General features: G+C 38.6%; 1 protein-coding gene across 5 annotated transcripts in view; it reads left to right on the top strand.

Moving 5' to 3' along the window:
• LOC126088613 (uncharacterized) overlaps positions 1-25271 on the top strand; it is a 511853-nt gene extending 486582 nt beyond the window's left edge. For 3 of the 5 annotated variants that reach the window (XM_049906837.1, XM_049906838.1, XM_049906841.1), the window contains one exon: positions 20416-25271. In XM_049906837.1, coding sequence (XP_049762794.1) covers positions 20416-20946 — 531 coding nt within the window. In that variant the 3' untranslated portion in view covers positions 20947-25271. The remainder of the gene's footprint in view (positions 1-20415) is intronic. The other 2 variants (XM_049906839.1, XM_049906840.1) reach the window with 1 other exon arrangement.
• The last annotated feature ends 335 nt before the right edge of the window (positions 25272-25606 follow it).

A 25606-nucleotide genomic window follows, 5' to 3' on the forward strand; every position in this document is an offset into this window, starting at 1 on the left:
GTCACTACTTATGCAAAATTTATTAAATGTGATTTATCAAATGTTAAGTGTGGCTCTTGCTCAAGGGTAAAGGTTGGCTGGGGTGATGGGCCTGCCATCTTACCCTCCTAGTGTCACAGGAAAGAAAGGCTACACTCTACCTGGCATTAGATCAATTGGCCAGTCACAGATTTGCACCACAGGGTGTATTTGATTAGGAAATGTTGAAACAGTCCAGTATTTATCAAAATGGCAGTTCATCTCCTGCAATATCATGATAAGTCTTCTTCTGGAGTCCTCATTTACATCAGTGTAATGTAGATTACTTCTGCAGATCTCCTTTACACAGTTATTGTCACTATTTTAAATAGTCATTTCATGATGATCTACTGTGAAGTTATGAAAAATAAGAATGTTGTAATTAAATATTCTAATTACAATTTTATAGTAAAAATGATTTTGTGACGTACTGGCTTCTACTTGAACTAAGCTGGGGCTTGTAAAACCTGGTGTCTCCTAATGCAACTCACTAACTTTTCTTGCATCTACTTTCAAGGTATCTTCTTCTTTGTCATGAGCTGAAGGGACAAATGAATAATTCATGTGCTGAAAAAGTGTGTGAAGATATTTTCCAGTAACCAAATTAATTAGAAAGAAAGAAAGAAGCCCAAGTGTTGAAAGTTTATACCAAAAAGTTACTTCCCCCTCCCCGACCCCGTTCCATTACTTCTGATCTGTTTTATTGAAACTTTCTTTGTAAGGAACAGCAAAATGTGTGGGAAGTATCTATGCCAGAACGATATCTGTCACATAATACAGAGAATTACTGAATCACACAATATGGATCTCTCTCTCTCTCTCGCTCTCTCTCTTTTTTACCATGCCTCTTACGTGGCTTTCACAAATGAAACTAAAAGTCATGGTATTCTTAAACATACTCTTCAAGTCTCTCCACTTGTTTACCTGTTGTTTCAAAAGTTGATAACCAAAGTGAGAACCATGAAATAATTCAATAATAAATACCTAATCAGATGTGAATGATGAACCCTTAATTCAAGATAGAAAATAATTTACAAGATATTATGTACAGCAGTAACATTATTTTCAACTATAAAGAGACTTATAAAAGCAACATGAAAATAGAGACAACCATTGTTATAAGGTCATATGTATTTAAATAGTTAGTTTGCATTTACTGAATAACTACCTGTGCACCAACATTGCCTGGATGTGTATTTCCTTCAATCTTCTCTTAATACACCTCCTCCTCCCCCCCTCCCTGTCCATTTCCTCCTCCTCCTTCTCTCTCTCTGTCCATGTCTTCTTCCCCCTATCTCTCTCTTTTCCCTCTCCTCATCTCCTCCTGTCCCCTTTCTCTGTCCACCTCTTGCTCCCCTCTCTCTGTCCATATCCTCCTCCCTCCTATCTGTGTCCATCTCTTCCTTCCCCTCTCTGTCTATCTCTTCCTCTTCACTTTCTCTCTCCATCACTAATTATCACCACCACTGTATTAGCAGGCTGGTGGTTCTTACCCACACAGTATTTCTTTCCAGATAGTAAGTAATATATGTACCAAGTTTGGTTAAAATTGATCCAGGGGTTTAGGAGGAGCTTTTTACCTGTGGCTTTGGTAGAGTACGCGTGTCACAAATATTTAACATATTTCACACTTATTTGCACACATATTGCGTCTGTATCTTTATCGAATCTCTCCCTGTAGTTTCATTTTCGAGCAGCTCAATTTTTATGACACTATTATCTCCTGAACAATGTGTTGTACAATGATATAATTCTGCAGGCACATCCAGTGGTATATTTTAATACTGTCTGCAGAATGTGCCATGAATACAATTAATTGCACAGAAGTAATAAATTAAAAGGTCATGTCTGATGTGTCAGTTTTACTGCAGGAGCAGTGAGCAAGCAGTGAACTATTTTCTTTTGTCATTTTGTGGGGGTTGTCAATGAGAAAAAGTTTTGTAAAGGTTTGAAATTATGTGTAATGTTTGTTGCAAGTCACTAAGTGCTCTCATTCTAAAATACTGTGTGTATAAAGTCTGGGTATTTGCATGTCATGGACTGCACATTTTTTCACCCCCGCCTCCATATCTTTGATAGGTAGGTGGCTTTTACCCCAACAGTGATTCTTTCCTGATGTTAAAAGGTGTGTGTGTGTGTACCAAGTTTGGTTGAAATTGGTCCAATGATTTAGGAGAAGGCTTGGAACGTACATACACCAGAATGAAAACAGCTCCTATAATAGCACAAGAAAGGCAAATATGTCGTGGGCAGAGTTAGTGATGTAAAAGAAGGGAACTAGCTTTTCAACTTACCTGGCAACTTCAGAGACATTTAAATCAAAACATCTTCACTTAATTGTGCTTTTCTGCTTGTTACTATTAGTACACTTGGCATGTAATGTAATGCATTGTGTCAAGTAAAGTAACATGATACATGATGTCACATCGTATAGCATGACACACATTATCATGTCATCCAACATGGCACTTCTCATGACCTACATCATGACACAAAATGTCGTTAAAGTTCAAGATGTGTGCATCTCCAGTCTGGGATACTTCCTGTTATAGATGCACCCCCCCCCCCCCCCTTTCTTGGATACTTCCTATTGTTGATGCATCCCACTCTCTAGAAGCTCATACATTTGTGTCTCTCTCTTTGTTCTTACACACCTCACTGTACATGTAATAGGGGGTGGATTTGTTGGAGAAATGGTCTGCGTGGGGAAAAAAGTCAATCCCCCCCACCAAGAAATCTAAAGATTGTGTTAGTGTCCTCCCAAGAACAAATCCACCCATAAAAATTTTATCCCCTCAAAAAACTTTTTTAGCTATTACTTGTATGCTCTTAAGCCATATGATATTATATGATGTTTTATATAGTTTTTACTATGGCTGGTGAATCTTCTGAATTTTAGGCACAGGATCAGGAACTGTAGCATATAGATTGCAAGATGCAGGTGTGCCAGCACCTTGCAGCTAAGAGCACTCACTGTGCTGAGGAAGTAGGGTTAACTCATAAAAAGCTCCAGTTTGTCAAGATGTTTACATTTAAATGTCTTTAAAGCTGCCAGATAAGTTGAAAAGCAAGTTCCCTTCTTTTACCTCCCTAACTCTGCCCAGGACATATTTGTCTTTTTTGTGCTATTTTTCATTCTGGTTCCCAACTTTTACTGTACCATAATTTTGACATTAGACTGCCATAGCTTGACAACGAATGTGGATTGATGTTGACTTGGGTGGTGACTGACTGATCTGGTATAAGTTCTTTTATTGTCTTTCGAACCATGTTGTGGATATCGTGGCAATGGATAAAGCTTTCACAAAAGAAAAGGATGACCATTAATTACATGTAATTGTCTACCTTGTTACAAAATCTGAACCGATCCGCATAAGTTTGAAACATAGATGTGGTGTGCATAAGGAACCTCACTAAAATGTGTTTTATGCACATAAAATCCTAATGAAACTACATTTTTGGAAGTGAGTTCTCAGTTTGATCATAAGAATGCATTTTTATTTATTTTGTTCACTTTAAAACTTTTCTGCATATTCAGTTCATGTGAGAACGACTTTTACATCCTACATTTGGCTATATTTTAAACTATCATATCTTGACAGTAGATAATGATAACTGGATAAAAAAAAAATAGTTTTCACATTATCCATTTATCTACCTTTGTGCAGAGTTTAAACCAATCCATGCAAGTTTAAAGTACAGAAGTGACATGCTTCAAACACCTCCCAGAAGAACATCAAACAATGGAAAATCCAGGATGGAATGGAAAATATGAAAAGGTAAGTTGCTACTCACCATATAGCGAAGATGCAGATAGGCACAACAAAAAGACTGTCGCAAATAAAGCTTTCGGCCAGTAAGGCCTTCATCAAAAATAGATCACACACACACACACACACACACACACACACACACACACACACACACGCATACCTACCTCACATGCCCGACTGCAGTCTCAGGCAACTGAAACCACATGGCAGTTTTTTTAATGTGCACCACTTCTGTTTTTCAGACTTGTGCGGACTGGTTCAAATTTTGTAACAAGGTAGGCAAATACATGTAATTAATGATCATTCTTCTCTTTTTGTTGTGCGTATCTCAGCATTTCCGCTATATGGTGAGTAGCAACTTTCTTGTGTAAATTACAAATGGAACACTTACAAATGGCTCCTACTTGTCATTCAGACCTCGCTTAATATACTGTAACAAACCTAAAGTAAGAAAGATTTTGAAATGGCTATACAAGTGGGTGCTGGTCTATACATAACTAAAATCTTTTCACCCCATGTTTCCAGTTCAAATAGGAACCGAGCAGGAAGACCCCATGTGTGACTTTTTTAGACATATGTTTTACAGCATGGAAATGCTGTTATGATACACAAATGTTTATAATATGTATGGATTGTAGGATGTAAACATAGGTGCAAGGGGAGGAACTATTCAACTCCTGGTGGATTGCTGGAGCAGACACAAATGGAGCAGCCAAGAAAACTGCTGTGGCTTTTGAGTGAGCATCACTTTCCTTATTGCAGTCATACGTGGATACCTATCCTCCCTTTCCCACTTCCCCTCCCAAAACAAACATGAGCTGTTGTCAAGCAGACAGATGAAGGGGGAGAGAAAAGGATTGTGACAACAAGGAGTGACACAGATGTGTGGTGTTAAGTGGAGCGAGTGAAGTATAGGTAAGTAGGGGAAAAGGAGGCATGTGGTTCTCAGCAAAAGCAAGAAAATGAAAATTACGTATGATAACAAAAAGAGAGACAGAGAGGGAGGGAGAGACTCTAAACAACAAGTTATGCTGCTCACAAGCTAGAGCAAATTTTTGAGCTGTCATATTTATGCATGCAACACCAGTTAGATAGTATTCAGTGGTTACCTCTCATCATTGTTGTTTATATTATTAGATACTTAACATTTATAAATACAAGGCAAGGGAATGACATAGTTCTCTTAACTGTCAGAAAAAAGTCATCTGCCTCTGTTTAGTCAGAAGAAATTACATGTACACTTTCTTCCACTGTAAGAGTGATTTCTTTAGCATGAATGATGAATTATTTTGCTTTGAGGTATAAATGTGTAAAAGATTATACTACCTCCACTACTGAAAACAGGGGGCAATATGACCAAGGGGCAGAGGGTGCTTGTTGAATATGTTTGAGTTAAATGGCTGTTGCTTTCAGGTCATAGTATGATGGTTAACTTTTTTTTATCATTTGGTCAATCTGCTTTTCCTGAAGCATGTGAGTATTTAATTTTACTTGAAATTATTGTAGATACTTTTTAATCACCAAAAATATTTGGCACATTAAGTAGTGCCAATAAATAATGGAAGATTTAAGCTGACACAACTCCATTACTGCCCAACAATTAATATTTTGTGATGCCAGTTTGAACTCTAAGGCCTTCCCACTTCGAGGTATCAAATCAGAGTGTCATATATTTATACCTTTCGATTTTAATTTGTGCTCTTTTGGTTATATCATGTACACTGCAGTTGTATACCTGTTCTCAAATAGTTTTATTCAATATCTTAACAATATGTTACCAGTACCACCAATTTCTAGAAAAGCAGTAACATATTACCAAAGAAGGCATGTGTGGACAAATGTGAAAACTTTTTCGCTATTATCCTAGCATGTCAGGTTAGCAAATTGTATATCAGAAGAACTGTAATAAAAATTGAAGAGAAACTGGATGAAGATAAATAAAAAATACAGCACTTGCCTAACGCATATCTGATCATAATTATAAAGGTGAAGCTATCCTCAAACTGAATGTTGGTTTGACCACCGCAGTGCTTTATTGGGCACAGTGTTATTGGATGTGTTATGCCCTTGCTATCTTCTTACTTTTGAACTGACTTAGAAGCCCAGTTGTTTGGGTATCTACAGTTTAACATAGAGTTTGAATCACTGTAGTAACTGAAGGTAAATGAGTCTTCCCTGACAATGTTTCATAAAGCATCAACTGTGCTCAAGGGACCTATTTTAACTTAGGATATTGATGTTTTCTGCACTATGTTCCATTATCTGTGAAAGGGCATTGAGATGGCTGAATCGTATTATATGATTGTAAACATTTTGATTACTGAGTACTCTGGAGCAGGTGAAGGCCAAAGTTATAGCACTTCTTCAAATCACACTTGCCACTGCATTGCATCAAAACCATGCCCAAAAGGTACTAAATTTTGGTATAAACTCACAGTGTATAGTTTTAATATTAATAAATACTTTGCTCTTTTTTTTCTATGTAGCATTCAGGTCTATCATCACAATACCATATGTACTGATTTTCAAGCAATATGTCTTTATAGTATGCATAATTCAGCTGCATACAGTCCCTCTATATTTCTGAATTAAATCTTAGGTTTCCTCAAATGTTCATGGACTGTAGATGCATTTTTTCTGGATTCTATCTTCAAAATTTGTCATTAGAATAGTGTATCTTCCTTTTTCCTCATTGGAAGTGAAATATAATTTAATAATTTCTTAAAGTAATGATTCAATAGCTTCAATAGCATTTATTGTTACCATTTGGGTGTCACCATTTGAAAGATATATTGATTTCATTCTGGTATTGATATTTCCATTTTGCAAGTGTGGATTGAACACACTACTAAATTATATTTAATATTTAGTTTTTTTATTGTCCATCATTTTCTTTGTGAAGTGGTAAATGTGAGGCTGCTAATTTGTCAGGACCAGTCAGATAGGAAGCTGAAAACTATTTACATAGCCCCTGCATGACTAGTATCTACCCACAGCAATTGCCACCTTTGGTAGCCCTTTCTCCTGTTGTGTAGCGTGTGTATGCAATACCGCTGGGGGTTCCAGCCCATGGCCACTTCCATGTCCACGACTCCCACACACCATACCTTTACAACAGTAGCTGTGGTCACTCTCAGAGGGACTGGTAGACAATAACTTCATGATTCCTGTCTAATGGTGAGTCAACAATAAAGTCGTTTGGCCAATGGTGGTGGACTGAAATGCATGGTTCACATTCATGAAACTGTGTTATGGTGTGTTTCACATAGTTGTGCATGTTTTATTTTTACCATATAATTTTTCATCTTACACATTAATTGATTTTATTTTCACATCTTTGCAGTAGTCCATGTGTGTGATTTTCACATTTGCAATATAACATTGGGAATGTACCTATCTGCTTTGTCCAGTCCGCACTGTGTCTCCTTGAAGAAAGTTCATCAAACTGCTATAAACTGGCTTTCAGGAATTCCTCTAAAAATGTACACTGCACACTTTTAAATTAAAATTGTGACTTTTTCCATATTTATTGTCTCTGTGAAACACCCAATGATTAGTTCCATTTCTCATAAAAATATCCTTTACAGGCAGGTTCCTCTATCAATCCCTTCATTGAAATACAACAAAACTATAGAGCATGCTAACTAACCACTGTCATAACAGTGGCTTTGCTTTATGAAAACACAGTGCACATGCTATGATCTGATCCTTGATATAACAGTTCGAATATTACATATCCAGTGCATAGACACAGTAAATGCCCAAAGTGATAGTATCTCACAAATAGACTCAAAATATAAGTGCATGAAAGATAACATAAGTCACTGGGTGAAGTTTAGTGAACTGATTGGGAGCAGATTCGAAACTGATTCTAAAATAATACAGAATAGTCATGGTCTTCTGACATTCCACATAGGTGTTATTAGTATACCAATCTGGCACTGGCTCTTGTTGAGATGTGGGTATTGTGACAACTAACTACAGATTGATGATTTTGAGATGAAATGAGATGTGCTACATAAAGGCTAGCATATGAACATATTATGATTTCAGAAATTACATAATGGTTTGAAAAGCTGGTAGGACAGATTTTGCTAATTTGGATGAGCTATATGTTAAAGACATTTAGTTTACAAAGTACAAGGTCTGTTTAAAAAATTCTGGAACTTCGTCTCCAAAATTTTTGTATGCTTACCTTTTACATATTGTGTATAGTCTCCCTTCCGCATTTGACACACCACTTCCAATGCTGTTTCCACTTCTGGAGGCAGTCTTGGTACACCTCTTGCTGGATTGCGTGAAGCACAGTCTGTGAATTTCATTTTATCTCGTCTATCGTTGCAAATCTTAATCCTTTCAATGGGGCTTTCAACTTTGGAAATAAAAAAAGACCACAAGGCTCAGGTCTGGAGAGCATGGCTTATGAGGCAGCACAGTGATTTCATTTTTTGTGTAATAGTCATGCACCAACAGAGATGACAGGGCGGGTGCGTTATCGTGATGCTTTTCCAATTTCATTTATCTCATGGTATTTGAAATTCCATTAAAAATGCAGTATGTGGTGTATCAAGTTCCCTTGCTTTCCCATGACTACTATCAAAAACTTGGAAACATCTGTTCGTGTAATCTACATGTATGTGTGTGCACATCTATGTCTTTGCGTACACAGAAATGATAAAAATTGTGGGAAATAGTAGGAGCACATGAAACTCGTAAAGCAATACACCTGTTTTTGTGTCATCAGTGTGGATTTTCTAGCACTGTGCGCTGCACTAAGAAAATATCCCATTAATGTGATTTATATAGTGTATTTTGCCTTTGTGTGCATGCTTATGTGTGTGTGTGTGTGTGTTTGTAAAAGTTTGTTTTTGTATCTTGTTGCTTGTGTTAGACCAAACTAATTCTGCTTGTGGTGTATTTCATATAACATTCGCTGTCTATGAAAAACATTATTTTGGTTCTCAGAACAAACATAATATTGTCTGAACTGAAGTTCTATATATTCCTTTCATAGAGCAACGTAAAGCACTACGCAGCAAAGTGAACTGGAGATCTGCCTGCAGCAGGAGTTAACTAAATAAAGCCACATGCAGTCTAAAACAGTGCACATTGTTACCTCACAGTGCAACCATGAAAAGTGATCACAGAAAATACTTTTGTGGTTTGGTGTGACTGCATGCTATTAATATCATTAAATTTATTTATGACGAGAAGAAGAAAGAAGTGACAGTGCTGACACAAAAAGCAGTACCATGTGGAAGCAAAATGTTAAAAGTTGAGTACGTTGATTGTGTGCAAACTAGGGCAGGAGAAACTGAGACTGTACATAGTGGGATCCAAATATATGCCCTAAAGAAGAAGAAGGAAAGTGCACACAAATATCCCATTGATGAATTTGTTATTAAGCAGCATTTTTGTCAATATTATGAACACTTTAGCATATGGGCTTTGCTTTGAAAATATGAGAGAATATATGAGTCAGCAAATGCCAATCAAATTAAATTGTTTCAAAAAAGCATACTATATAAAAGTGAACATTGATAAAGAGGCCAGTGGTTTATTCAGAGGAAGCATGGATCAAAACACAATATATTGCAAATACATGCTTTCACAGTGATAATGTGTAAAAGTATTGCAAAAGAAAAGTGTTGATGAATGTTTAATTGCTGAGATATGCAAGAAACTAGCCTATAGATATGTAGCGTATGAGCATCCCACTTATAAGAATACTGGAGAGCACGCTGTTACTGCTTCATTTCTTGATTTCTCTGGTGTACAGAAGATAGTGTTGCTACCTTGTTGAGGTTTTCAGTTTACTTTGCCAATGTGTTATTCAGGTCAAGGATGCTTATTGACAGTGAAAGTAAAACGGAAAGATAGTCAGTGTTTCTAGGAAGTGTCCCCGATGGTAACGTGTCGAGATGACAGGAGACGTAGGGGTTGAATCTGCTGGGGCCCCCTGCACCAATCTGCCCGTTGCGGCAAGTCCAGTTGATATGACAGGAGACATGGGCGATGTATCGGCGTCTGTTGGAGGAGGAGGCGAGTAGATGTACTCTGACAGAGGACGGTCCTCCGGTTCCTGCATGGGCACGTCTCCTGGTGGCGTCCGTTCTGGTGCTGGCATCGCGATGACGGTGAGAGGGCTGCGTTGTGAGTATTGAGAGATGCCAAGATCCCGAGCATCAGGTAGAGCCAAAGGTGGTGCGGCATTCGGAACAGGCGTTGCTGGCACCCGAGGCCGAAGCTGGTCCGAATGACGCACTGCAACGCCCGTGTCCGCCTGGATTTCATACAGGCGTCTGCCACGGTTTCGTAAGATGCGGCCCGGGCTCCATTTTGGCCGCCTGCCATATCCCCGCACCCAGACGAGGTCGTCGGCGGTGAACCGGCCAAGTGAAGGCACCCGCGGCCGTGAAGTGGGAGGCCGCAGAAGATGAAGTAGCGTGCGGGGCTGTCGGCCATGTAAGAGCTCAGCCGGGCTGTGATCGCCCATGGGGGTGAAACGGTAAGACGCCAGGAACTGGAGAAGCACGTCATCAGCAGCAGAAGAAGTCAGAAGTTTCCGCATCTGAGCCTTAAATGTGCGGACCAGTCGTTCAGCCTCACCGTTGGATTTTGGATGGAACGGCGGGGCCGTGACATGCATAACGCCGTGACGAGCACAAAAATCCGCAAAGTCGGAAGAGGCAAATTGCAGACCATTATCAGTAACAAGAGTAGAGGGGAGGCCTTCCAAAGAAAAAATGCGGGCCAGAGCACTGGTGGTTGCCGCGGTGGTAGGTGACGTGCAACGGACAATGAAAGGAAAGTTAGAATAGGCGTCAATTACGAGGAGCCAATAAGTACCTATAAAGGGTCCCGCAAAGTCAGCATGAATGCGCTCCCAGGGCTTCTCAGGCGAAGGCCACGGTGACAAAGATGACTTCGGGGCAGCGGCCTGTGACGCACAAGGGCCGCAGGCAGCGACCATGTGTGCGATGTCAGAGTCGATGCCAGGCCAGTACACATGACGGCGTGCCAGAGATTTTGTGCGAGAGACACACCCCAGTGCCCTGGTGAAGGAGGCGCAAGACCGAAGCACGCAAAGACGCAGGTACCACAACACGCGGCGAAGCATTGTCAGTGGAGAGGAGGATAACACCATCCCTAGCCGTGAGGCGGTAGCGCAAAGTGTAGTAGTTCCGCAACGGATCAGAAGTCTTAGCGGACGGGCGATCTGGCCAACCTTCTGAATACAGCGTAAAACCCGGGAGAGGGTAGGGTCAGAACCCGTAGCAGCCGCCAGCCTGTCCCCAGTGATAGGGAACCCGTCCACAACCCGCTGCTCGGCAACATCCAGGTGGAAACACAAAAGTTCGTCCCTATCGAATGCCTGATCAGGACCCATGGGAAGGCGAGACAAAGCATCAGCATTCGCATGTTGAGCCGTGGGCCGGAAGTGAATCTCATAATTGAAACAGGACAAGTAAAGAGCCCAACGCTGGAGGCGGTGTGCAGCCTTGTCGGGAAGTGATGTTGATGGATGAAACAAGGAAACAAGCGGTTTGTGATCCGTAACAAGATGAAACTTTGAGCCATAGAGAAAAACACCAAACTTATGAAGAGCATAAATGATGGCCAAAGCTTCTTTCTCAATTTGAGAATACTTTTGTTGGGCATCCGTGAGCGTTTTGGAGGCATAAGCGATGGTTTGTTCCGAACCGTCAGAAAAACGGTGCGCAAGGACTGCACCGACCCCGTATTGAGAGGCGTCTGTGGCAAGAACAAGATGTTGGCCAGGTCGATAAGTAGCCAGGCACGGGGCCTGTTTCAGCATAGCCTTTAATTTCCGGAAAGCCGCGTCACATGACGCGGACCAGTGAAAAGGCACGTTTTTATGCAACAGGCGATGCAACGGCTGAGCCACCGACGTCGCAGACGGTAAAAACTTGTGATAGTATGCTATTTTCCCCAAGAAAGCCTGCAGTTCCTTAACAGATGTAGGGCGAGGAAGGGCATCGATCGCAGCAACAGTGTGTTGAAGCGGACGAATACCATCCCGAGAGAGTTGAAACCCCAAGTACGTGATAGATGCCGGAAAAAATTGTGATTTCTGAAGATTACACTTAAGACCGGCAGTCTGTAAGACATTAAAAAGTGCGCGGAGATTTTGAAGATGTTCGTCAGTGGTGGAGCCACTGACAACAATGTCGTCCATGTAATTGATACATCCCGGGACAGGGAGCAATAATTGTTCCAAGAATCGCTGAAAGAGAGCAGGGGCGCTAACAACCCCGAATGGCAAGCGTTGGTATTGATAGAGGCCGAAAGGCGTGTTAAGGACCAGAAACTGCCGGGAAGCAGCGTCGAGAGGAAGTTGATGATAAGCTTCCGACAGGTCAATTTTAGAAAAATACTGTCCTCCAGCGAGTTTAGTGAACAGTTCTTCAGGACGGGGCATAGGGTAAGTGTCAATGAGGCATTGAGCATTTACAGTGGCTTTGAAATCGCCACAGAGACGAATATCACCATTGGGCTTAGCAACTACAACGACAGGAGAGGACCACTCACTGGAAGTGACAGGAAGCAAGACCCCTGAAGCAGTGAGATGATCCAACTCCCGTTTTACCCAATCACGAAGGGCCACAGGAATGGGCCGGGCCCGAAAAAACTTAGGCCGAGCAGTGGGTTTGAGCGTGATATGAGCTTCAAAGTCGTTTGCACAGCCTAACCCAGGAGAAAAAAGGGACGAAAATGTCGTCGACAAGGAATCCAGTTGAGCATAAGGAATAGCGTCAGAGACAATATTGACAGAGTCATCTATGGAGAACCCAAAAACGCGAAAGGCATAGAAACCAAAAAGATTTTCGGCGGTGCTCTGGTCGACCACAAATATGGGAACAGTGCGAACGACGGATTTGTAAGATACCTCAGCATTAAACTGTCCAAAGAGAGAAATCTTCTGTTTATTGTACGTCCGTAATTGCCGAGTGACGGGACAGGAGTGGAGAACCCAGCTGAAGATATGTCTGAGAATTAATTATAGTGGCAGCAGAACCGGTATCCACTTGCATGCGAACATCTCGACCAAGGATTTGGACAGTGAGGAATAGCTTCCCTGAAAGGGAAGAAGTGCAATTGACAGACAACACAGAATCAGAATCCGCGTCATGTTCATGAACATCATGTATGCGGTCGGATTTACAAATGGAAGACACATGACCTTTCTTTTTGCAAGTGTGACACACAGCCCAACGTTGGGGACAATCCTCGCGTGAATGTTTCGTAAAACACCGCGGACATGAAGGAAGTTGCCGGGGATTTTGCTGCAGTTTCTTAGTGGGTTGTTTACAGCTAGGCCGAGGCTGCACGTGGGAGTGCACTGCGGCCACGTCGGCCGGCGGGGACGCACCGCACGTGTCGTCAACAGCGCACAGAGGTTGTATTTCCCCGATGTCACCCCACGCTTCTATTTGCGCCCCAGCGGTGCAAGAAATTTCAAAAGACTGCGCAATGGAGAGAACTTCATCTAGAGTCGGATTCGCCAACTGAAGGGCACGTTGCCGAACTTCTTTGTCGGGTGCCGACTGGATAATAGCATCCCGTACCATGGAATCGGCATAGGATTCTTTGTGAACGTCAGTAACAAATTGACACTTTCGACTGAGGCCGTGAAGTTCAGCAGCCCAAGCGCGATAGGACTGATTTGGTTGTTTTTGACAACGATAAAAGGCAACACGAGAGGCTACCACATGCGTTTGCTTTTGAAAATAGACAGACAGAAGGGAGCACATTTCAGCAAAGGACAAAGACGCAGGATCCTTCAAAGGAGCCAATTGCGACAACAACCGATACATTTGAGGTGAAATCCAGGAAAGGAACAGAGACTTACATGGTTGTTCGTCCGTGACATGAAATGCCAAGAAGTGCTGTCGAAGACGTTTTTCATAATCAGACCAGTCTTCCGCCGTCTCGTCGTAAGGTGGAAAAGGAGGTACAGCCAACAACGAGAAACGCCCCGCATTTGATGCCGCGACGAAATCGCGAATCGCCGCTGTTAGAAGCGTTTGCTGATCGCGAATCGCCGTCGTTAGAAGCGTTTGCTGTTCAAGGAGATTTTCCAAGAGCTGCTCGACAGTAGCCATGGAACCCTGTGAGTCAACGGTGAAAAGGAAAAATCCACTACCTCGTCGCCAATTTTTATATCTTCAAATTTAACACATTTTTCGGACAACACAACACACATATAAGTCACTGAGTAAGTTGACCTGTGTACAAGTCGGCATTCGATTAAACACTGAGTCTCAGTCTAACGGCCGCTGCTCGGCTGGCTGCTTAGGTGGCGCAGCTGCTGCCTGGCTGGCAGACAGCGCCGCACATAGAGGACGTGCGTAATTGCGCAGCGGCACTTTGAATAGTCGGCGAGTCACAACACTTTCCATGGTTTTTTGAATGAGTTATGGTCAGTGTTTGATAAACATTTGCAAAATCCTTCTTATATGACTGGTTGGTAGAAGACCAGTTGTTGTTCATTAAGTACTTTCGCTATGACATTAATCTATTAATTTATAGGATGATAAGTCTCAAGATTTTTCTCTGTTCCCCTTCTTGAGCAGTAGTATCACAATGGAAGAAGTAAAGGTAATAGGTGATTGGATATTAAAGGCATTCTGTGACTGATGAGAACATAAACCAGACTGAAAATGTTTGCTAAACTTTCAAACAACATTCTTCTTCATACAGTTGCACCATTTCAACTTTTTACAGATGTGTTGTATTTTCCCAGTCTCAGTACTCTATTTATGACTACTGTTATTGCTTCTAACAGGTATCTTATTTTTTCCTCTACTGGAGCATCCTTGTTTTTAATTTGACACAGTGTGATGTGTACATCAGTGGTCATTACATCAAATATTTCATTAGTATTGTTGTCCAAGGAAGTTGTTTCTTTTTAAGATGGTGTGTCAGTATACATTGTACAAAAAAAAGTAAAAAAGTATGGCACTATACTCTCTTCTGATTTATCAGAATATTTAGACTTTGTCATGTAAATTCGTTTAATATTAATGTTCAATTTAAACAAGTTTTACCTTTTCATTATACAAACATGTAACAGCAGTCTCTGAGATCATTACACAAATGTTTAGTGTGAAGTAAGGGGAAATAAGACAGGAAGTAAGCAGTGCAAGATAAAGGTATTGGATTTTTTCCTCCCAAAGTACCTTCTTTTTACTAATATACCTTATATACTAACTGATAACAAGTTAAAAATTAAACTAGAAGTAGTTCCCAGTGTTAATTATGTGAGTAGATTAGCACTAGCTATAAATAGTTGGCAGTATAATGAACTTAAATAGTATGTAATAGGTGCTTCTGTTTGTTGATGTATAACTTGACTTAAGTTGTTCTGCATCTTTAAGGCTCTCCTTCATTTGCGGAGATGCAAAGCATGATACATGAATGAATGGAAAAAGTGCTAGTGATATCGAGCTTATATATGAAATAATGTTCTTTCTTGTTCTTAATTCAAGCTACTTTAGATTGCCTTCCTGCATTTCAAAATTTTCTTCTTTTGGTTTTAGTCTGTCATCTACATGATGAGGTGATTGTTAAATTTCCTCATGTTCTTTTTTGTTTATTTCTTCTCATACTGCATTAGATTGGCTCTGAGCACTATGGGACTCAACTGCTGTGGTCATAAGTCCCCTAGAACTTAGAACTACTTAAACCTAACTAACCTAAGGACATCACACACATCCATGCCCGAGGCAGGATTCGAACCTGCGACCGTAGCGGTCGTGCGGTTCCAGACTGTAGCGCCTTTAACCGCTCGGCCACTCCGGCCGGCCATACTGCATTAGAATCACAGGTATCTCACTACATTGATTGTCTTTCCTGACTGAGTGAGTGAGAGGGTTCTAAACAATTTGTTTTGCTTCTGAGAGTATATCTTCTTCCTGAATTCTTGTAGTTCATTCCAAGACATTTAACTTTAACAGTTTCAAGTTATCTATTTGGTCAGGTTTTTAAGGAAGAGTTATTTAAAATGATAACTAATTTATCTGTAGTTCATCAATATCAGGAGTACAATGTTCCTTTTTGCTGAGTGTTGAACTTGAACATGAAAACGGCCAAACTAGTTCGTGGTCACTCCCTGCATTACACACACACACTCGTAGTATTGCTTCTTGTTGATTATTTCATTATGGTTTTGTTTGTCTGATCTCTTCCAAGTCCACTTTTGTTGAATTTGTTTCTTTCAGCTATGATATACTCCATCATTCATTCACCATGTTCCCTTCTGCCACCTAATGCTACTGGCAAATATTGATAGGAATTACATTATGGTAAAACAGGGTGAATAGCAACAAATTTTAACTTTGGTTGAAAAATTTACTTATTGTTTGTCAAGTTTAAACAAAAAATACTACCCAAAACTCAGGTCTGTATTGCTCTTATCAGTTTATGATAGTATTATCAAATTATTTTCTTTCAAGATATTAAAAAAAAAAATTTAAACATGGTGTTTCTAATCACCCGGCAGATAGGGGTGAATAGAAACAGTGTTATAAAACTATCATTGTTTCTTTTAAAAGCAAAGAGAGGTTGATAAAAGCTATGAAATATATATTTTTCTATTATAAAATAAACAGAAAAATATTTATTTCAAATGATAATGGTTTATCAATTTTAAAAGTAAGTAAAATATACAAAAATGTTTGTGCCGCATGGCTAATCTATTCAAACTTAAGGTGAACAAACACTGAACACAGCTGTTTACCATGAGACTGGTATTGTATTATTAATAAATCATTAAATCAGAAAGATCATCTTCAAAACATTGCATATCTTTGAAACGAGCACTTGAGCAGAGAACTGGCGACAACAATTTTAGGACGACATCGTTTCTTGGAACAAAAGATTCTTCTTCAGTCATTGTGAACCTTTTGGTTTGAGGAACTCTTTTTTAAAATGTTCCAAGAAAACCATTGTCAGTAAGGTAATTAACTTTGCAAACATAAAATCGAAAAGATGATTTTTTACCATATACTTTGACCACCATATAGTCACCTTGGCTTATGGAGATACCTGTATTTTCATCTTGATCTGAAGAATCTGAAGAGGACAAAATCAAGTCTTCATCACTGTCCTGCACTGAGTATGTATCCTCATCCTCTGATGATGAATCATGATGTTTTCAGTTTTTCTTGGTATTTTTTGGTTGTCTTGGCATGTTTAGATGTACAAGGGCTTGGATCGATGTAAAGTGAAGAATTGGGGGCTACATCCTCCCCGTTCATGTCCTCAAAGTCATCAACACTAACACTTCTGCCAGGTTGGACATTAACTTTTGACCTTTTTCTCCTTTGTTTAGGAATCTGGTCTTGTCTAATCCTCTGGAAGAGATCTTTAAAACTGTTGACAGTGCTTTATTGCAGTCTAGAGGCACAATCCCACATTTCCTAAAACCTGCAATAACATTTTTTTCCTTCAAGGAGTCACACAAATTTTTCAAAAGTAGAGTAAATTTATCCTTAGGAACTGTTGCCTCGTTTCCTCCTGGGCCTTTCTTCCATTCTTCTAATATTTGGCACCAAGTAGTTTTAAAAAGGCCGAAAAAATGCCACATCCAGTGGTTGTGTCAGGTGTGTTGAATTTGCTGGTAGGAATATAAATCTTATGTCATTGTTCTGACACAGCTTAACTGATTCTATGGACAGAAGCAAAGATAAATTGTCTCCAATGTGAAATTTCTTACCTTCCAGCTTTTTCAGGTATGGGACAGCAACTGTTAGGACCCATTCGTCAAAGCAGAATGAATTGAACCAGCCAGATTTTGTCTGATTGTATCTTGCATATTTTGGCCCAGCTTCAGTCCAGCTTCGATATAAATGCAAAGCCTTATACATGACATAAGGGGGTAGTATAGTGCCATCCGTAGCAGCTGCAAACATAACAGAGATTGATGCCTGTGAGGAGTTCATGACACTTTTGGGATATTTAGTTCCCATCCGTGTGACTACCTTTCATTTTTCTGGGTCATCTGTATGGTTTGTCTCATCATAATTTATTATATTAGATGGTGGCACATTCTCCAATTCCTTTAACAGTTCATAGAAGTAACTGTTGATGGTTTCTGGTGTAACACCAGCTCTGGAGCGTTTTATGTCTTGGCACATTCACACAGCTAACTGATCTTTGTGTGGCCTCATAAGTGATTCCACAAAATCACGACCAGGGAGATTATTCATAAACCTTCTCACTTCCTCCCCCCTTCTGTCCAGAGATTCCTTTTCTAGAAGTCTTAAGGTTGTAAAGTCAATAGGATAGCCCCATTCACTGCATATTTTCAATCTGTCTACAAACAGCTTCTCTTCTTCAAAAGACAAGGCAGTTTGTCCACCCTGAGGTTTAATGTTGGTGCCTCTTTTTAGGTGTCTGTATAGTAGGATAAAATGAATCCCATGTATTTCAGCTGCTTTCCGCAAGCTAATCCTAATTTGATGTCAGAGAGGGCATTGTTTATATGATTAGGTCTGTGTTTTTTTAACCACCTCCTATGATGGGTTTGTATTTCCATGACGCATTTGAACACCAACTCTGAAACAAGGAAGATGCGTTAGTTGTGCATGTAACATAACTAGAGAATTATATAGTATTAATATGGCATACTAATACATTTTTTTTAGATTTTGTTATTGTGATGTGAATAGAAACACCAGAATTCATATGTTTCTATTCACCCCACAAAGTTTATAAACATAACCTAAAAAAATTGAAAATTCACATATCTGATTTCATTGAAAGTGAAACAAAAATGAGCCCTAACTGTTTTATATAGATGTTATATGTAGTACTTACAATGTCATTAACTGCCATATGTAGAATACACGTTTACTTACTGCAGAAGTTCAAAGTAGGTAGGAAAACAACTTAAAAACTATCGACACAGACATAAGGATAAACATCAACCTACAATGCTGCCAACCCAACAAAACATAATTTCGTTGTTAGTCTGAAGTGTTGCCAACCCAAAAACCATAACAGTTAAAACTGATATCAAGTAAAACCTTATAGTATTCAAAGTAATCGTGTATATGACGTTTTGTTTCTATTCACCCTGCTGTTTCCATTCACCCCATTTTACGGTACTGTAAGTGCTGTGATGATTGATTGCACATGGAATCTCTGTTGCTGTATATAGAAATAAATCATTCAGCCACAGCTTTTGTGGCTAGGAGTGACAGATTAGACATTGTTCCATATGTTTTACAACAGAAAAAGTTATGATTCACAATTTGCACAAATTGTACAGTGTATAGAAATGAGAAAATGATCAATACAGTGAAGAAGTTTGTGAAAATTAGTAAAACTGAATCAGAATGTCAAAATCGAATATTTGAAGACATTTGCAAATATTGCAGTTTTGAATATGGCTGCCTTTCAGAAACTGTATATAAGTTTCAATGGAGACGTAACATAGCCAACTGGTTGCAAATAATTGTTTAATACATTTACCTAGGTTTCTTCAACTCTAAGGATGTCTTCATCAGAATGAAAATTTAAAAGCCCTACAAAACAGTACATAGAAAATAAGTTTCACAGAAATATTAGCTAAGATGAAGACTGTCACCACATAGAAAAGTTACTTAGATAAAGTCACATTGCGAGAAGGCAACAGTCAAAGCTTAGAGCAGACACGCTCAAGTAAAATTAAAAATGTTCCAGCCTTTGGTATGTACACCTTGCAATGAACAACATCAGACTGAACAGCTTACATTGTTCCTACAAAAACAAGACGCAAGTTGTGCTGCCTATTGGGCAACCTGTGTCTTGTTTTTGTTGCAGCCCCTGGCCTGTTCAGTCTGATGCTATTCATTGTAGGGTGTACATACCAATGGCTGGAACATTTTTAATTTTACTTGAGAATGTGTGCTGTAAACTTTGCCTTCTCGCAATGTACCTATATGTAAGTAACCTTTCTATGTGGTGACATTCTTCATCTTGGCTAATATTTCTGTGAAACTTATTTTCTATGTATTATTTTATAGTGCTTCTAAATTTTCATTGTGATGAAGACAACCTTAGAGGTGTTGAAACCTAGGTAAATATATTAAACAGTTATTTGCAACTGGTTGGCTGTGTTATTTCTCCATTGAGGTTTTCAGATATTATTTTTGAAGCTCCTTCCATAAATTTAATGTTTATTCTTAAGAGGTTAAAGGAAATTTATTCTATAATGTTGTTTGTACATGATAGAAATTTGTACACATTTTGACTGAATGTCAGATCACTTGTGGAAAGTGCAAAAGAAATATAAAATCCTACAACTTTCTCACCATTTAATGAGACAAGTAAATTCCTGTTGTTTTCCATCAGCACTGCCTTCATAAGACTTACAGATATTCAGATGTCATCATTGATGAGAGCGAGAATGCCTTGTCTTTGTTTACCTGCTGTGTCATGTGCTTTTTTTTGTCCTTTTAAGGGATGTGTTTTACTTCTCACTCAGTTATTACACATTGTTGCCATACAATAATAAATGTAGGCCTATACTTGATAAAGAACGTTTCAAAAAGAATTCTAATCATAAAAAATATAGCAACAGTTTAACATCAATTTATATGTAAAACATTTTCAGGATCATCTTATTCCAAACTCTGCATGGAAGGATTACTCAGCTGCCAACACAAATTATGCATTTGATGCATTTGAACATGAAGAGAAGATACCTGGAGGACCTGGCTCTGGGGGTGGCACATTACCAGGAAATGGTTCAGCGATCAGCATGTCTACTGGTGGCATGGGAACAGGACAGTCGAGGGCAGTGGCACCTACATCTGCCGGACCGTTACGACCGCACTCCCAGTCTCGCTACACGGCGGACAATACACGATCGCTGCAGCGTCCACTGCCAGCATCTGCATCATCAGTGCCAGCTGCAGAACGCACTACATATTCTCTACCGAGGACAGCAGTTCAAGGACCTGGTGGAGGAGGTGGTGCACGACATAACCACCAGCTCCGCAATGGGTATTACACCCAGGATAACAGAGTTGCAAGAGGTCCAGGCTCGCGGCCTACTGATTTGCAACCTGATTTCTACTTCATGCCTTCACAGCGGAAATATTCAGGCGAGGTAGTGAGAGTCTATGTTGATTATAACAAGTAATGGACTATGCATTCTACTGCTCTCCTCCCAGCTTATCATTCCCTGTCCTGGTGTTGGCCATGCCTAGCTATAGTGGGGCATGAGGTTGGCTACAGTGGTGGCTGTGGACAGTTTACATATTAGAGTAAATTTATTTTGATTTGCAGTTATACAGTCAAAACTATTTGTATGACTGATATTTGTTGCGTCGAAAGAGTTGTTATATATGCAGAGTACAAACTCATTAACGTACTGTAAACTGGTCAAGATGCCTTTCTTGAGGTATTTCATTTTATAACCCTCTCTAGTTCTTTTTAACATTTCCCTTGTTTTTTAATTCTATTTTTACATGTTGACTTGATTGATAGACAGAGTACTACAATAATTTGGTCCATGTATTATTAATGTAAGAATCAATCTCAGCTAAGTAGAAAGATGTTTTAAAGACTGCACTGCACACTGCAGTTTATTATATATCCTGTGCCTTTCCGTATTTCAGATGAATGCTATAAAGATACTTAGCAGTGGAGGCCTTCTGTCAACTGCTTGAAGAGGTTGCCTCTCAGTTTAAAAAAGTCTTAATTTGTTTTTTCCTGATGAATTGTTGATAATCTACATACATACTCACTCTTTATTCCAGGGGAAAGTAGATTTTATAAACCCTTTTCAATGAATACCATTATATTACGTCAATGAAAAATGCTGAGCAACTGATAGGTACTTAAAAAAAGTGAGTTGAAAGCTACGAGAGAGAGAGAGAGAGAGAGAGAGAGAGAGAGAGAGAGAGAGAGAGATACCTGCTTAGTGATTTCCCTGTTTAGTAGATGCATTTTTCCTCATCAGTTGTCTGTATTTCACACAGACTTTTCTGTTATCAAATGGGTGTGTAAAATTGTTATTACATTCTCTGAACATAGTTCTTGAAAGATTCACCAGACACACAGGCGATCAGGTGCATTTTCTGCTCTATTCATAGCCTCTGCAACAACTTTTTGCAGATATTTGTCAGTGACTGTTTATCTGGTCCCCATTTCACAGGGTTTGCAATGATATCTTCATACATGAATTTTTGTTAGTGTGATACTGAAAACCTAAAGTCGGTAGCAGTGCAACAAAAATAAGTAGAAAATATTTTTGCTTGACAATCAACATGGAAGTGAGAAAAAACAAAGCCTGAAGGATACTGGTTTTCATTACTTTTGGTTTGTCTTGTCCTTGAAATAGAAAACTGGAAATTATTTAACAGTGATATGTGCATTATTTCGTGAGAAAGTATGCAACTTGAAAAAGTCAAATCAGGTATGTTGCTATACCTCTAGGGATAACATGCTGAGTGTTGGGCTTCTTGGTACTGTTTGCTTGAAGTGTGCTATAGTTTATATGCAAGAACAACATATTGCTGTTGATAAATGAATGTGCAGTGATATGAAAATGAGTGAGGAAAGACAGTGCTGATGTATGTATCCTTGTTTTCTTGTTTTAAAAATGTTGCAAATAATACAAAAAAAAAAGAAAATAGGGCACATAGAAAAGTTTTTGGAAGTATTAATGTTATGAAGATAATGTTTCCTTGTTCCCTTTTTTCCTTTCATTCTTTACTAGAAATTACGCACAGTATGAGTTGTTTTTGTTTCAAGTGTGCCCATGCTTGAAACAGACGTTAATGAACTGATAACAGATGTCATTATGCTGCCAAATGATAAAAATATTCATGGTAAATGAGTAACATACAGTCGACAGTAGTCTATGAATGTCATTTATAATATTATGTCCCAGTTTTGTGCAATATAACTCATATACAATAAACGCAGTCTACATGTAAGACTGAAACTGCTGGGTTTACTAATGCTGACTGTGGTATCTAGTTTATAACTTTATTTCCATACTATTTATTTTATCTGACTGGTGCACTAGAAGATAAATGGTGTGGGGTTACACAATAACATGCCTCCAACTTAAAAGTTCATAAAATATTCTGTAATTTGGTGGTTAGCAGTAAGAGGTGTGAGGGCACTCATACTCTAATGTGCTTATTGGTGATTACATAAAAATCATGGATCATAAAACAAACTGTAAATAGGTGATGGAGCTGTGTTTCACAATAAGCAGTTGCCTGCATTACTGAAAAGTTTATAATCAGATCAGAAGCTTTATTTCTTTATTTAGTTTTACAATTACTGGGATTTTGTAATGCTTTTTCTGAAGCTAGAAAGGGGTACATCAGTTAGTCACGAACCTATCGCTAAAATATGACTATAATATTTTTGTTGTTTGTGCTATAGCCCAAGAATGTCTTGTCTCAAAAATCCAAAATTTTAAATTTATATTTGAGTTTTTGGTTTCAAGATTTAGTGAAACTTGCACTTTCTTCTGGATTCAGTACTTGACATTGGCTACAGTCGGTCACAGTACTTTTCAAAAGGGAGACTGTTACACTTCAATTAGCACTTACAGACTATTATTTTCAGGAAAAATGTAAAATTGTTTTGGTTATTGGATTTCATTAAATCATGAATATCAAGTGATGTTAAATATTCTTGCTTTGCACTTGCTGAGTATTGCTCATTTTATTTCCATGAGGATTACAAAATTTATCAGTTGCCTATACTTGTTAGCCACTTTGCTACTTTAGGATGTAATCAAATCACTTTTCACATTACAATATTAATTTGATGTCATTTTATGCTTTGATCTTTCATAAGTCTCAGCTTTCTGCATATCTTTTATATCAATATCCATTCATGGTGATTGTCATTTTATCATCATACTCCCAGTAGGGAGCTACAAAGCTTGCTTATAATTTGCTAAGAAGCATTTTATAAATGCTTTTTGAAGTAAACAAAATTTTGCTATCCCTTTATGAAGCACTTGCATGTCGGCAGTCAAACAGTAATGGATTTTAGAGAAGGCTTTTTTGTTTGTACATACAGGTTAACTTTTGTTATTCCACCATTTAATTACACATAGCTTTTCAAGGCATTTAAGTTGTAGGTAAACTGCTAGTGCATATTTTGCCATAGGTATAAGCTTGATACCGAGGACAGCTGCCGGCCCAGTGAGCTACTCGTGGGGAATATACACTCATGCCATCCCACAGTCAGTGTCACTCAATGCTGCAGTGTGCCCTCAAGAAAATTCAGTTGGAAATTGTTTAACCTGAATTTTCCAAAGACATTATTTGAAACACATGGTACCCGTCGTGACCAGTGACATCTTCAGTGGAGCCATAAATACAGAAGCTAAACAGTTCTAGAGGTGTTTGTTACCATTGAGCTGCATAATTTACATACAGTTGGAAAGGTATTGCTTTGGATGTGATTATGAACAGTTAAGTTGGAGGCACATCCTATGGAGCATAACATTCATCACTAATGTAGTGGGTTTGTTCACAGCTGTTATCCTTGAAGCTAAGTGAAATTGATAACTAGTTCAGACAAAATTAATCATTACATCAGTCAGATTTTTGTATTGCTGTTGTACTGTTTGTCTAGTTACACAAAGATGAGTGGTGTTTTTATATGTACCTCAAGTTTTAGTATATTTTCAGTTTCTGTTCAAGTTGTAGATAATATGGTGCTGTTAAAGTGACATTTTGCATTATACTGTCATTATAAGTGCCTGGAAAGCATTTAATGACTGGAGCAACCAATAGGTTATTTTAAATATGTGTATTTATTAATAGTTGAAGGGCACATTTTAATGTGTCATAAATTGATACTGTGAGCAAGTTCTTTATAATTAAAAAATCTTTGTTTATTTCTGGAAATGTGTACCATTTTAAATGTATATGCAATTTATTATGTATATATTTATGTACATAATTTGTAACTTATATAGTAGGAAATTATTACACATAGGAAACAGTTTCCCACATGTGTGTGTGTGTGTGTGTGTGTGTGTGTGTGTGTGTGTGTGTGTGTGTGTGTGTTTTGATGCAATGTATGTGTGTATAAACCTTTGTAAAATTTTTGTGGTAAATTTTAACAGAAGGCAAGCTATTACTGATTTATCAATGCGGTCAGTCATATCAGTTCTGCATTTCTAGATCGATATCAATATATAACAGGAAAGTCAAACAGAAAAGATTTCAGTAGTTTAGACCAATCAAAATTAAAGCAAGAAAAACTGAAATTGTAGGAAATGACAAGTCATTGGCTAAAAAGTTACTGTGTAATATTATTCAGTCCAGGTTTTAATCCCAGAGCAGTTTAAAAGGCACTTCTTATTACAGTTCACATTTTTAAGTATATATTGTAACTTAAAAAAAAAAAGAAAGGAAAAGAAAACTGACACAAATCACTTAAATAAGAACCACTTACTGTCTCAGCATAGAATATTCCTTTCAGGATATGGAATCAGTCCAATTCCAAACTTGAAATTATGTTTTTGTATTGTCTTCCTTTTTATTGAGTCATTTTACATGGTTTTGAATGTTTGTTAAATATAATTTATATTTCTACATTGTTAATTGTAAGTAGAAAGGCATTACATGACACATTACAACACATACCCCCTCTAAGTATCTGGCTTAGATTTTTGCCAGAAAAGGATACTGTTATGTATAACAGTTTATGTACAATTTTGATACCAAAACAAACTTACTTCATCATTTTACGTATCACATGTTTTTATTCACAGTCAGCTACTTATTAAATGTTTGCCAGCCAATTAGTAGTATTAG

Source organism: Schistocerca cancellata, chromosome 6 (assembly GCF_023864275.1).
Source record: "Schistocerca cancellata isolate TAMUIC-IGC-003103 chromosome 6, iqSchCanc2.1, whole genome shotgun sequence".
In the NCBI taxonomy this organism is placed as follows: domain Eukaryota; kingdom Metazoa; phylum Arthropoda; class Insecta; order Orthoptera; family Acrididae; genus Schistocerca; species Schistocerca cancellata.